Genomic DNA, 14,552 nt, shown 5'->3' with positions numbered 1-14,552 from the left:
CAAACCCCTTGGTATCTCAAAAACTGCCCCATGGTAAGTGTACCCAAAAATTATATGCACTTTTCAATGCATTGATCATGTGGAGTCCTCATAAGAACAAGGATGTGATTTAAAGCAGAGCAAATTATTCCTGTTGCTGTTACAGTGTGAGGCTGGTCAGTCAGAAACAACTGACCTGTGCACTGTGTAAAACGGTTGTCTCCATTTAGCCGATTTATCAATAACCCCCTCTCAAGAATCGGATGAATAATGGATCAAAGACAAATGTTACTTAAGATTCACATCCATCTGAGGGATTAGATCAGCAGGACTTCAAACAGCAGAAACAAATCAAGGGCCGCCATGTTTTGAGGTTGGTTATTGATCACGGCTGGCTGCAGTTCAGGGCCTCGTGGGTGACTCTCTGACTGCTCCCACATGACCGCTGCAACACAGCATCCAGGCGGTCTGCATTTCCAGGGAAAAGTGAGGCTTCGGGGCAGAGAGGTTGGCAGTGAGCATGTTGATGATCTCTCAAAGTCAGCTTTTCCTTCAGCAACATTTAGCTGTTTATTTTTCTTATTTTCATAAACTGAATCCATTTTAGTGATTAGGCCAAAACGGTGATTCATCACATCGCAGGCAGGACCTTTGCTGCTTTAAGTGCCCTGTGTTTTCCACGTGGAGGTAGTGGAGGGTCATTTGGCTCGGCCCTGACAACTCCCATCATACCTTGCTTTCCTCCTGCCTAATGCACTTCAGAGGAAACGGCATGGATCATTTCCTTGTCAATACAGTCATTAAACATATCAGAGCATGCATGATTGATTGGTTTTAATCATGTGTTAATGCTCCAGTCAAAACTCGGCTGCTCCTCTTTATACAGTAGTATACACAATAAATAAACATGAGGTCAGCGCTCCTCGACTTGTTCTTGGATGCAGTTTCTTTTAATAGCTGTGATAAATAACCTTAAGTGGAGTTTTACGTGTTGTTGGTATCTGGGAAAAAAGGAGAAAACCAGTTATAGTAATTTCAGTATTTAGCTATATATATTCCCTTCTTTACATTATTTTCAGTCAAGATTATCAAAAACGCGAATTTTGTCTTAGAACAGGTAATTTTGTAAGTGTGAAGATTAATGTGTAACCCAAAAGACTAAATTTAGCATAAAAAATATCTTTGACTTTATGTTCATGAAGCCAATAATAAATTTGTGAGGAAAAAATAATCCTATTTAGACTGAAACATTTCTGTGTACGTTGGCAGACTCTTCTTTCCATTATTTTTGAATTAAGCTCAAGCAAATGTTATGTGAGTTGACACAGTTCTCAGTGTACTGTCAAGCTGCATCAGGCGTCTGTCTTGATTCATTTTACAATGGACTTGAAAAAAACTGACTTAGTAAGAGTAAAGAAAAGTCAAGGAGTCACAAATGTCATTAGGATTCATCCTTTGGAGACCATGAATGTCAGAGCAAAATTCTGTCCCAATCCCTTAAGTAAATGCTGAGGTATTTCACCGGAAAAGTGAAAACTTTAACCTGTGGGTGGCACTACAAAAAAAAAATAAAGGATCCTCAAAGTCATGAAGATTCATCCTCTTTGCATCATGCATATAGTCATTCAAATACTGTTAAGACATCCAGCTTTAGATGTGTTAGTAGGCATATTAACTTTGTCTGGCTAGCTGATTCTCTCTGCTTCCAGTCTTTATGCTAAGCTAGGCTAATAACCCCCTGGACCTATAGCTCCATATTTAAAGGAATACTTCAACCACAAAATGAGCATTTGTGTATGAATTACTCACCCCATGTTACCTTCAATTCATGAAGAAAACTTTGTTTTTCTTGCACGCCTCATTTGTGAACGAAGAATCCAAAAACAGAGAAAACTCTTGATGGACTGAAGTTAAAGGGGGCCACATTTAACAACAGCAAAACTATATCATAACATCCATTTACAAACTCTTGTGCAGTATAATCCAACTCATTTATTCATTGTACACTCAAGTACTTCCCAAACACATGCATTTTTACTAAAGCCGCACTATTTCAAATGCATGCACTTGTCCAAGGTCGGTACTTATATGAGGAAGTGTTTTAAGTACAGTAGCAAGGTTTTCACTGGATAAATGAGACTTAATTTATACTGGACAAGTTGTGTGACAGTTTGTAAACTCTGTGTTTTGGGACAAGTTGTGTGACAGTTTGTAAACTCTGTGTTTTGATATAGTTTTGCTGTTGTTAAATGCGGCTCCTCTTTACTCCGATTCATCAAGAATTTTCTCTGAATTTGGATTCTTTGCTCACCGTTAAGGCATTCGAGAACAGTTTTCTTCACAAATTCAGCATAACATGGGGGAAGGAACTGAAATATAAATCATCATTTTGTGGGTGAAGTATTTCTTTAATGTAACAAAATTATTTACTGGTCCCCTGAAGGAGAAATGTCTCTTACTGTCTGCCCTCTTGTTGTCTTCAGCAGTAAGTTTGGAGGTCAGACTCAGGTGCAGAGCAGGAGCCACACAGTTTAAAAGGATCCACTTTCTTTCCTGCCCAAGGACACTTCAACAACTGTCACAACAATCAAACCTCTGCACGTTATTCCTCCTGACACTAACAACTAACATGGCAATGATGCAAATCAATTTAAATGTCCCCATTATTTTGAGAGGGAGTCTTGGAAATTCACAAACAGATCAGAGCACTTTTGGGGTTGAGGCTTGAGTCATGCTACCTCTGTTTACTAAGCATACCACTGGATTAAATGTAATCAGAGACAATGTTTTTGCTACAATGCTCTTAATTATTTCAAGAACTGAAAACATATTTGGTAAAATAAAATAAGTTTTCCTGCCTGCAAGGAGAAATCTGACAGGCCTGTTTTGTAGTAACATGGATTAGACTGAAGTGGATGCTTTGTGGAGGCTGGTCTCAAACCAGTAGGCGTCACTGTTTCTCACTGATGAACAGCTGGACAGCAGACCTGAGGAGGTGCAATGATCACTGAAAGTCTCATGACATTTATAAAACCTTCCTGGACGTGATCATGCGTGTTTAATGTTTATAAAGATGCAGATTAAATAATAAACCACGAGGCTGTATTTGTGTGAAGTAAAATAAGGTGTGGATTTGGGACACTTTATCTTTTAATACTTGTGGTATTTGCATCCATCTGTGTGTCCCACCTCTTGCTTCCAATTATCAAAGGGGGCTGGGGCCGGCTCCCAAACGAAGACTTCTGATTGGCTGAGTCAGGTGTCAATCACGGACTCGTCCTGCAGCCTCCTGTTGGTGAATACGATCCACACCAGAAGTCAGAAAGTCAAATTTCACCAAGGGGGACAGAAGAGGGAAGGGGAACTATCCGGTTATTCTGAGTGTTCCTGACACACTTCACAGTAAATACGTGAAATTAGATTTTCTTAAATGCTGAACGTTTCTCTTTGATGTAATTTTGTCCTATAAAAAGGGGGTTAATTGGACTTGAGGACTTGTTGGCTCCTTTCTCCGGCTTTTCCAGCGCAGGCTTTTTTTGCGCACCTGAGTCCGCCTCTCAACATGACTTTTACGCATCTGAGCTGCTGAACTATCATGGTGACATTACTAACTGGTGACATGCCTGCCGTGGTGAGCCTCAAATGCGAGATATTTCTCTGTGGAATAACCACCGGAGTCCAGGTGTCATCAGGGAGAGCTGATGTGGCCGTTTGGAGGAGCGCACCAGTTTGATGTCAGCTGGGATTTGACAGAGCGCAGGAGTTTGGGATGCAAGAGAAACCTTAGAGAGACAATTCCCGGCTACTTTTACCTGGATTCAACACGAGCTGCCCGGAGCCATGGCCTCTGAGGTGGTGTGCGGGCTGGTTTTTAGGTTACTGCTGCCTATGTGTCTTGCAGCTGGTGAGTTCTTTCTTTAATCCACACTTTTTACGCATCTTAATTGGCCTTTTATAGAGCTGTGTGCGCGCCAGAGGGGGTGGGAGGTGGAGGGTGATTGATCAGTTCACACTTTATGTAATAATTTACCTAATATTACCCTATACATCAGTTCATTACACTTAAATGTAAGATTTAACCTCTTGAGATCCACATTTTTTGTGATTTTCTTCTATTTGGCATATCCAAATGGAAACATTTATGACAGCAGAACTGTAAGGCCATGCATGTATGAAGCCTCATGTGAAAGGTAACATCATCCAGTGTCTGAAAATGTGCTTATTTGACATGTGGCTAAAACACAAACTAAATTACATCATATCAAACATGGCTCAAAATGTTTTTTTTAAATTTTGTTCCTCGTCTATTATAAACCATATTTGAATACCAATAACTAGGACATGCTTTATGACAGACTATGCAGACCCCTTCTCTACCTTCTACATATTGTCAACCACACCTGTTTAACATTTCAGACCTCTAGGTTTGACCTTTTGGGAGCTGTGGGGATTTTAACTTTGTAGTGTTACTGTCTCCAAAACGTTTCCAAGTGCCAAAGGCTGTAGCTTATATTTAACGCTGTGTCTCTTGGCCCACTTTTTAACACTCCTATAAAAATCTGTGACTTTAATTAAAAATCTGAGATACACTACTGCACACCTGAAGTGTCTGAGTATGCAGAACCTCAAGGGCGGAAATGAAATTAATTATTGTGTGAACATTTAATTGATTTCTATTATGATTTGTGATTGACCTCATGATGCTGGAGGTCACAGTTCATTCACTGCTTAGGTCTGCCAGTTCTGAAACTGAGCCTAAACAAAAGCAATAGACTGCACAGAGTCACACGCCAGCCATTATATATGAATTACAAACCCAGAGGCAGTGGTGTACCAGTGCTGTTCTTCACCTGGCTGTCACCTTTTATTGGATTTAGTAAAGGAAACATAACCGTGGAGCAGGCACTGCAGATACAGCCTTTCGGAGTCTCTGCACTCTGCACACTGTTTGTATATTTAGAAATCTATGATATTAAAAAACAGAAATATGAAGTGTTTTTTTTTATCTGTTTTCCACGTTTGAAATGCTGAATTAATCAAATCACAAACCACTTTCCTTTCATGTATTCTGCTCAGAATAAAAACAGAATGTAAGGTTACCTCTGTGGCTCACACAGTGAATCAGACTGCATGTTTTTAAAGCATCAGAAATTAATTTCTGTGGTTTCTAGTGTGGTTTCTGAGTTTAGCTTATTGCCTATTAATGAATCATCACTCCTGTTATCAGTTGTTCAGCTGCTAACTGGCCATTCAGTACATGCCTGTAGTGTTAATGCCTATAGTGTAAAATTGCCTTGATAATGTTAGAGATTCATGTCTGGTGTTATGTCACATTCCTCAGAGTTTCAGTCAGCGGTGGAGGTTTTTGGTTTGTTTACAGCATTTGTAACTTTGTTAAGAAAAGCGCTCTGCACAGACAAAGTTATTGTTGCTGTGTTAGTGAAAGTTTTCTTTGATTCACCCTTTTGCTATGCAGATTTAGAAGGCTTTGGCAGCTTGTTTGGATTTAGGAGTGACTTCTAGCAGCTTTAAACACACTGGGAAAGTCTCAGTTATTACTAGCTTCACTGAAGAAGAAGGCACACACTTAAAACGCTGATTTGTGGAGACTGAGCTCGAGGCATGATCACACCTTGCACACTCTATTAAATGCAGTTTACTTTGTGTTTTAAGCTGTAATCCTGTGGTAGGCCGCAAGTGAAAAATGATTAGCGTCTAACTGCCACTGAGGTTCCACTGTGGTGTCTGTGTAAGACTTATGGGGCTGAGGTACTTTTAAAGCTAACAGCATGCTTTCTATAGATAAGACCCACTCAGTACCACCATAATGCATCACTTGACAGCCCAACGCCCCCTTTATTTCCAAAAGCAATTGTGAGGCCATGCATTGTCTCCATTAATTCGTGGAAAGTCGTTTTAACAGTATGAATTAATAATGCGGCTGTGAGGGAGGGAAGAATTGCCTTTCCCTTTTATCGTAAACATACCTTTAATATTTTATGTTTTTTCAAAGTGCAAATGAGCACTTGTCATTCACTGCAGCTGTGCACAGTAACTGACAGGATGAAGGAAATGTAAAGTGGAAAGAGGGGAAAGTGTATAGGAACAGACGGCGTATTTCTGCCATCAGCATCACCTGATCGGCGGCTTACTTTCCTTCATTGTTTCTGTTTGACAGTCAAAGATCCCATCTTAATTAAAACTGAATTGATCTGGTGTAAATCAATAACCATCAACCCATCAGCTATTTTTTCCTTGATTATTTGGGACACTTGAGGCTGGAAGATGATTTTAGGTATCTTGTCTTTTCTCTGTTTTGGTTTGTCCATATTTTCAGATTTTTTGGCTTTGATGTCATGTGGTTTGACACAAAACAGAATTAAAAAAGTACATTTTTGGCCTGTCAGTGCTGAATAAACAGAGAGGAAACACACACCGCAGCACTGCAGATGTTATCTAACTTGAAACACCTACATTGCCCTTACTGTATATGTCCAATAGTGTAATATATGTTGCACACCGTCTCTTCTCTCACGTCCTAGTGAAAGACTTGTCTGCTGACGTTACATAGTCCGTGTTTCCTGTTGGCCATCTGACAGCACCTCTATTGAGAAGCACAAAACTGCTGGGCCCATGTGTACACAGTCCCCTCTACCACTAACTAACACACACACACACACACACACACACACACACACACACACACACACTTGCACACAGCTACAGTTTTGCTGATCAAACAGGCTGCTGTTTATGTGTTTACTGACAGAGTTTGGAGTGTGAACATGATTCTGAGCATTCACTTTCCCAAATGTCTGATCCGATATCAAACTAGTGGTTTGAATGTACAGAGTTGCAGGTTGGATGTCGGGTCAAACAAAAACAGGCATGAACTGAGGTTAAAGATGATGTGCAAATGCTTCGCTGGTTGGAGCATCAGTGCAGTCATAATGCTTTAGGTGTTAACTTTCACTTAATAAGACAAAAGAAATTCAAATTCAAGCTGTGTTTGTCGTGCTGTGTCACAAATGTTGAGACAGACCGTTGGCACCATCAGGATGCTGCAGAGGAGAGGTTGCTGTGTAAAAATAATGCTTCTAAACCACTGAAATTCTACTTGTCTAATGCACGGATATATTAAGAGGTCTTGTGATAACAAACTATTTCAATATATAAACACAGGAAATAAAACTGTTCAAACGAAACAACATTTAAGTATGTAAATCAAGCAGAAACAGAGCAGTTGTGGCAATGTGGTAGAAATGTAGTTAAGGTGTAGTTAATTTACTTAAGGTCATGTAAAGAAAAACAAGCCTTTTGGTTTTAGCTGTAAAATCATTGTTTAACATAAAAGATCAATTAAAAAAGGGCTCAAATGTGCCTTTAATAAAATGAGAACTTAGACTAATACGGTGCTATAAACACAGACCAGTAATATTGTCTGTCAGAGGTGTTCAGGTTGTAGTGAGGTCTCATTTTATCCATCATCACACATTAAATAATCAGAAAAGTGCTTCATATAAACTTACTATGTTAGTTCATTGTGTAAACCAATCAGGAGCATAGATGTGCACACAAGAAAATAACAAAGAATAATCGTAATAAAAGAAAAAACAGAAGCACTCAGTGGTGAGAAACCACATCACATTCAGAGTATAATAGAGACACATGAAAAACAGAGCTGTGGGAGAATTCACGGTTGTAAGTAAATGTTTGATAAAGAAGAACTTGTTTCAGCTTTGAGTTTAATTGTCTAAAACACTAAAACTGTAGCTTATTAGAATTAAACTAGCTATGGTTTGTTCATTTTTGCTGTGTGGTAGCTAGGCAGTACACTGGCATGCTAATGTAACAAAGCTAGTAACTGACTTAAATGTAACTTCTGAAATGTTTCTTATAAGTTACAAAAAAATTGAATTAAAAACAACAAAACACCCATTTACTCAATTCAGTTACATTGGCTACACTTCAATTAACGTTATTGCTAAAACAGCCTAACTTGTTCTGGTTTAACAGTTAGCGTTAGCTACTTATGCTAGCTAATGTTAGCAACATCAACGTTAGCAAATTTTGGTTGATTTTATGACTCTTTTGTACCCATGCTTCTGTAAATACTGTAGCTATAGTATTTACCATTACCATTAAGCATGATAGTATATTTATTTAATTTAACTAGTAACACTATTTGGCTATAAGCTAGCACCTACTCACACTGGCTTCTAGCAATAGCTAGTTAGTAGCTAGCAAGCCAGTGATAGTTAGCTAGCTAACAAACAGACATGTTAGCTTAAAAAAAAAAATAAAATAAAGTAAATCAGTATATACACACATAGACAATGGGAGACTAGTGGTAACACTAAGATGTATTTCTGATTCCTGTTTATGCAAAATTAGGTCTAAAATTTGAGATGTTCAGTTTGTCCAGTTGTCAATACATGTATCCTTTAGGGTTCTCAAGTTTAAATTAATTTCTTCCTTATTACATTAATATTGAATACTAAGTCACTCCATTCATCAACACTAGGTATTTCTTATTTCAGCCATGTCTTGTTTAGAGATTTCTTGCAGCACCAATATTATTCTCAGCAAATATTTAAGCTATCCTTCTTCCTCCATTTGAGTTCCTCCAGTCTAATCAGGTACATTGGCTTGACACTAAAATTTATTTTGGTTTCCAGGATGCTGTGAATTTTAGCCCGAAATTGAGCCACAAGGGACAGGTCCAAAATATATGAAAATGATTTGTACCTGCAGGATCTCCAACAGGCTGATTGGAATAAAATTTCTTCTGGGCAGGAGTACAGAAATACATCCACGATGGAGATCTTCTTGTTTAAATATGAGGTTTCATTTATTTATTCGTCAAAAGACAGAAAATTAATTGGCAACCATTTAAAAAAATATTTAATCATTTAGCTCAACTTTCAAGCAAGAATGGCAAAACAAATCATAGTTTCCAGGTTATGAAATACAAATATTTTCAGTTTTGTATGACAGTAAATTAAGCATGTTTGGGTTTAGACCTCTAATCAGACAAAATAAGGCCAATGAAAGCATCAACTTGAACTTTGGAGGCTTGGAATTTTTTTTAATTTGTTGATATTTTATAGGCCAAGTGCTTAGTCAGGAAAATAATCCAGAGATAGATAATAAAAAAATAGTTGTCAGTTGCAGCCCTGAATGAAATAGCTCCAAAAGGCTGTGTCATCTGAAAGGCTTTTTTTTTTGACTCAGTGAACAGTTTTTGTTTGTTAAAATCAGTATTTGGATTCTGGATATGACATCCATCACCCACTTAGTTTCAAGACTCTGATGAAAACAGTAATGCTCTGCTCAGTGGTGGTATAGCCCTGATGTGGTATGCTCTTCATTATTTTCTTCAGAGGGGTTTAAATTCCTCTGTTATCGCCCAGTGCTCGGCCAAGCCAGGCACCACACCACCTTATCTTCTATCATGACATTTATGTTTTTGGGCTCAAACTCTGAAGTCAGTTGGCCTTGATTTCACATTTAAGGCCGCTTTGCTTCTCTCCCGTGTTTAGGCTTTGTGTGGCTGTAATAATAGCTTTTACTGGGAGAGACAAAAGCTTGATTCAGATGTGAATGGGGAGTTTTTGCAGTAATCTGATGTCTGAAAACAACGGCAGTTTATTTTCATTCCCTGTGTAAAAATCCTCAGATGGTGAGTCATACAGCGAAGGCAAATGGTCAGGAAGGCTGCGGTCAAGTAGCAGTGGGAGCATGCAGATGTAGATCGATTATCTGTATAGATACAAAGGGACTTCTTTAGATTTGTAACTCTGAGCAGATGAATCATGTTGGCAGCAGGCTCTGGACTAAAAACGTGGGTAGGTTTAGGGCTTATTTAATGCTACATTTAACGAAGATAAAATGGAGTGGGTGTGGATAGAAATGGCACAGGGTGTGAGACCAAAAAATGAAGATTGTGAGTCATTCACCCTAGAGGCTTAGGTTGAAAAAGTACCTCACCTACTTGATGAAAATGTTTTAAAAAAGGACATGAAAAAATGATGAACAGTAATGATGAAGTGCTTTTTTTATGTTGCTATATTGGTGGTTGGACTGTCTGGCATGTTGAACAGTTGAGCATACTTGAAACTTTATCACATGATCTACAGATGTTGGTGGTTTTCTCAAAGATGACAGCCCCCCATAACATTTATTAACTTTTGTTAGTTTTCATTGGTCTGTATCTGGGCACGGAGAAAAACCATGAGGACTCACTGTAGGGCTCCAGCAAGGGATAAGTCAGAGCCAAGTCAAATGTCAATGAATAGGTCCTTTGAGTGCTCAAAGATAAATAAAAGCACCATTTTCAGCAGTTAAGTGTAATTTTTCAGTAGTTCAAGACCAGTAGCTGCCCAGACGGGCTGATCTCTGTGACTTAGACGGTAACTCACGCAGACGACCTGGTTGTAAACTTTGTGCTTGTTGATATAACCGCTTAGAGAAATTTGGGAGGTCAGACTGTATGTCCACATTTTGTACAAGGTTACTATTTACTTCTCTCTCTCACTACCTCCTGACGTAAAAATGTTCAAAGAAATGCAGTGTGGGAAGTGGCTTATTACATATTTTGCACATACTAAAGGAGAACCTGAAAAACTGTGGCTTGTAAATGTGATGTAAAATATTATCTGACCTGATTGTACAGCTGTAAAAAGTACCAAAGCATCCAAACTCAAAACGTGTTTGCATGCATGTAATACAGGCTTCAGTGGGGAAATGTGTTTGCTACAGTGTGGTTCATTTTGAATGCGTTAATTGATGTTCAGTCAGCAGGTAATGTGAGCTGTTTAACTGTAAAAGCCCTGATCAGGGGTGATGGTCAGTCCAACTCTGGGAAATGAGGTGCGTTACAGATCAATACATCAATTAATGGTTTTTGGAAGTCATGTTTGCACTTAGGCGATTTAACTTTCATCATGAGCTCAAAAGACTTCCTTCATGTGCTGTGAAGGGGTGTGGGTGTGTATATATGTGTGTGCATGTGTGTATGGGGACTGTTCGGGAAAGTGTGTGGAGTTACATAATCTAGTGTCATGTGTGCTGACACAGGGAGTTAGAATTCAGGCTTGACTGAAGAGTAGGGCTGTAACAATCTATCTGTGTAACAAATATTTTCCTTATAGATTAATCTGCTAATAACTAATTTTCTTGGTTGATCTGTAAAGTCTACGCTGTCAGAAAACAATTTAAACAATTACTTAAGTAGGGAGGAAACAGTGTTTGTTTCACTGTCTAGCCATGATCCTTCATTTGCCTGATGTCCATTGTATCCTTAACATTCATCACTGACATAAATTCAATGAAATGACATTTAATAAATTAAGGCAATGCAAAAATTGCATAGATTACAGTGAAACTATCACTATACTTACAGCTATTACAGGTCATTTAATGCCTCGATTAAAAATGCCTTAAATCAAACACTTAATTCCAGACACCGGTCCTGACATTTCACACTTCACGCTGCATGTTGTTGTTATTCATTTTAAGTTTTGACAACCAACAGTTGTTTGCCTGCTAAAAAAATCAGAGGTCCATCATGCATTTTACAGACATCTGGTGTGTGACACCACTGTTTCAAAACACTGAGATATTTTGTTTCGTTTACTTTTTTATAAATAAAAGATCCAGTTTCAGTGATGCTCACAATCCATGAAATGCTGTGAGATTCCTTCAATATGAAATCTTAAAGCTATCTTTTATGAGGCACGATACAACAAGCACAGACCACAGGCAACTCTGTCAGTTGTTTCTTTCAACACCTAAGGACTATTGGGTGATTACTGTACATTAAAACAACCGTCAATAGCCTGCATGTCTGAATTAAGCCCAGGTTCTTTTGTGGTGCAGGTCAGATAAACAGATAATGAGGCTTCTGAGTGTAAAGTTTGGTTAGAGGAATGTTCTGGCTTTTTATGACCATGAGCAGCTTTTCTACATCAGGAACATTTTAATGAGTTTCACCACATGTTTCTCTCAAATCTGTGTTTAGTTGATCTCAATGACGACTCCTCATCAGGCAGCTTGTTACAACTGCCAGCTCCTGCACTTTATTTACTGTTAAACGTTATGCAATGCTCACGAGTGGTATTCAAACGGACCATTGTTTATTTTAATCAAACGGTGGATTTGCTGTTTAATCTGCATTTGTGTCTTTGTTTCTGCAGCTTGCCTGTTCAGGTACAATGCCCTGTCCTTCGTCTACCTCATCTATCTCCTGCTTATCCCACTCTTTGCAGAGCCCACAAGCACAACAATGCAGGGTAAGATCTAAAGTGTAACTCTTCTTTGATACTTCAATTTTGATTGCTTTGGCTTCGTCCATCACCTGAAGAATCTTGACTGTTTCCCAAAAGCTTCCAGTTTGAATTGCAATATTGTTCTCTGTAATGTACACCAGTCCTTCTCCAGGGGACTTGAATTTCCTTGAGATGAGGATGGATTTGGCACATAGTTCAGTCCATGAAAGGTAATATCAGTTAGTGTGGGCATGAGTCCATCTGTAATAATAAAAATGATCCACGGCCAGCCAGATCTGAGATAGAACGATGTGATCTATCAAGGCCTGATCTGATGTCCACTTGATGAAAATTAATATTTTAGGTTTAGGTTTGGTTTATTTGCACAAATAATGTCTATGTTGATGTTAAAAAAACTGAACACACAAGCTGCTGAGAAAAAAAAACAAAAATTGAGATGAGGGCTGTTTTTGATAATGGCTAACCACTTCAATTATCGAAGGGGATATAAAAGTTGCTCCTAAGGCTCCACAGATTCCTTAGATGGGTTTAATTTGTAATACCATAATCTGCATGCATTTGACAAGAGTGTTATTAGTTAATTCAGTTGATGTGAAGGTTGCTATTTAAACTCTTTGGTATTTTGGTTTAGAAAAGAGTTCAATTAATGAAAGCCACCCCTAAATTGGTGAGCTATCTTCCACATCGTCCTTCGGCGACTATGCATTGGCCACTCGTGATCGAAAGAAAATAACCTTGTACAGTACCTCTGAGGCTGATCTTTATGAGACCAAGGTGACTGTTCTCCTTACAGATGATGAATGTGGATTGCAGTCACCAACTTCAGCCGCGCCTTTATGCACTCCCCTCACCGCAAAACACAACACACGTAATGTGGGTTTCTGTAGAAGACCACATGCAGTGTTTAATAATACATAAACCCATATTGGTGGAGGGAACAACATCCAGTCCGAGAGCCGTCTCTGCTCTTCTCCAGCTGAAATAACAATCAGGAAGTAAAGGAGGAAGAGAGGGAGAGGAGGGAGCAGAGAAAGTGGACCACTTACACTCTCATCAATAGTTAAAGAGAGAAGTCTTCTAGTAAAGCTCAGTGTTCATGCATCTGATAGCCGTTGACTTCAAACGTAGGTCAACCCATGGCAGTTAACACGGTCCTTTTTATAAATATGAAGACTGTCGAAAGGCTCATTTATACTTACTTACGAAAGCAGATACTTTAAATTAAAACGTAAGCGTCACTGCCAACATACTTTCATGTGTTCTTTATGTTGGTATAGATACATTTAATAGGTGGTAGTAGACCGCAGAGTCAAAAGTTTCTGACGACAACAAACATGGCAACATTATAAGAGGTCCTAGTGATGTACCATTTAATGGAGGCAGTGTTGTAGACAGTTGTGGTCTCTGAGGCCATTAAATACATCGCAACATGTGGATGGAGAATTCTTTTTACTATATCACTGAGTCTTTCTGTTCCACCATTTTTTAATTTTCTTTGTCGTGTCCTTCAATCATATCTCACTTAAACTATGCTATACTTTCCCCACAATCTCTTGTGGGACTGGTCCATTTTGTCATATCCGCAAGCTTTCAGAAAACGTGCACAATTATGGCCGAAATGAACGCAGAGAACGGACAGAAGGCTCCGTCCATGTCCGCAAACGTCTCTAACATTGAGCACAAATGAGCCATTGTTAGTCTAAAACATGAAGTGGGCCTGTAGCCCAAATATCCTGTACCCCTACTTGTTGCCCAAATATCTGACACGTTAACACCACCAAGACATGACAAATCAAACTCAAGCAGAGCTACAAATGTAGAGTATGTAATTTCTTAAATTCCGAGCATTGATTAACACCCCCAAAAACTCATCTCTGTTCATTGAAATTCCATGTTTTTCTATTTTTTACTATGAAAAAAAAATCCCTTCATGTTGTCTAATATCTTAGATGTAACTCTACACCTTTGCCTTGATTAGTATTTGCAGATCTATGGATATGCAAATTAGCACCACCGCTCAGCTGCTCGCTTACAGCTCGAGCATACCTGTTCACCTTCAACTCTACTCATCAAACCCACAAACCTGTGCTTGTAAATATTAATAGATTACACGAGTTTTCAGCTCGACTATCAAACAGCCAGTGATGTGATGGTTGTGTTAGATAAACCTAAGATAAAGGGACATAAGAGACTGTCTGAAGTGAGCAGCTGAGAGGAACCAGCTCACGGCCGTTCTCCTGGGGTTGCCGTAATTCCTTTAGGTACACGGTAATTCACTGAAGT

At 38.9% G+C, this 14,552-nt stretch overlaps 1 protein-coding gene across 10 annotated transcripts in view; it reads left to right on the top strand.

Annotated features, from left to right (window-relative positions):
• Window positions 1–3,323: 3,323 nt before the first annotated feature.
• LOC126382988 (piezo-type mechanosensitive ion channel component 2) overlaps window positions 3,324–14,552 on the top strand; it is a 111,305-nt gene continuing 100,076 nt past the window's right edge. For all 10 annotated transcript variants that reach the window (XM_050033316.1, XM_050033319.1, XM_050033318.1 and 7 more), the window contains exons 1-2: window positions 3,324–3,883; window positions 12,177–12,272. In XM_050033316.1, coding sequence (XP_049889273.1) covers window positions 3,820–3,883; window positions 12,177–12,272 — 160 coding nt within the window. In that variant the 5' untranslated portion in view covers window positions 3,324–3,819. The remainder of the gene's footprint in view (window positions 3,884–12,176; window positions 12,273–14,552) is intronic.

This window comes from Epinephelus moara, chromosome 21 (assembly GCF_006386435.1).
Source record: "Epinephelus moara isolate mb chromosome 21, YSFRI_EMoa_1.0, whole genome shotgun sequence".
Lineage (NCBI taxonomy): Eukaryota > Metazoa > Chordata > Actinopteri > Perciformes > Serranidae > Epinephelus > Epinephelus moara.
The sequence above is the reverse complement of the archived record's forward strand: the minus strand, read 5'-3'. Positions and strand labels throughout refer to the sequence as shown.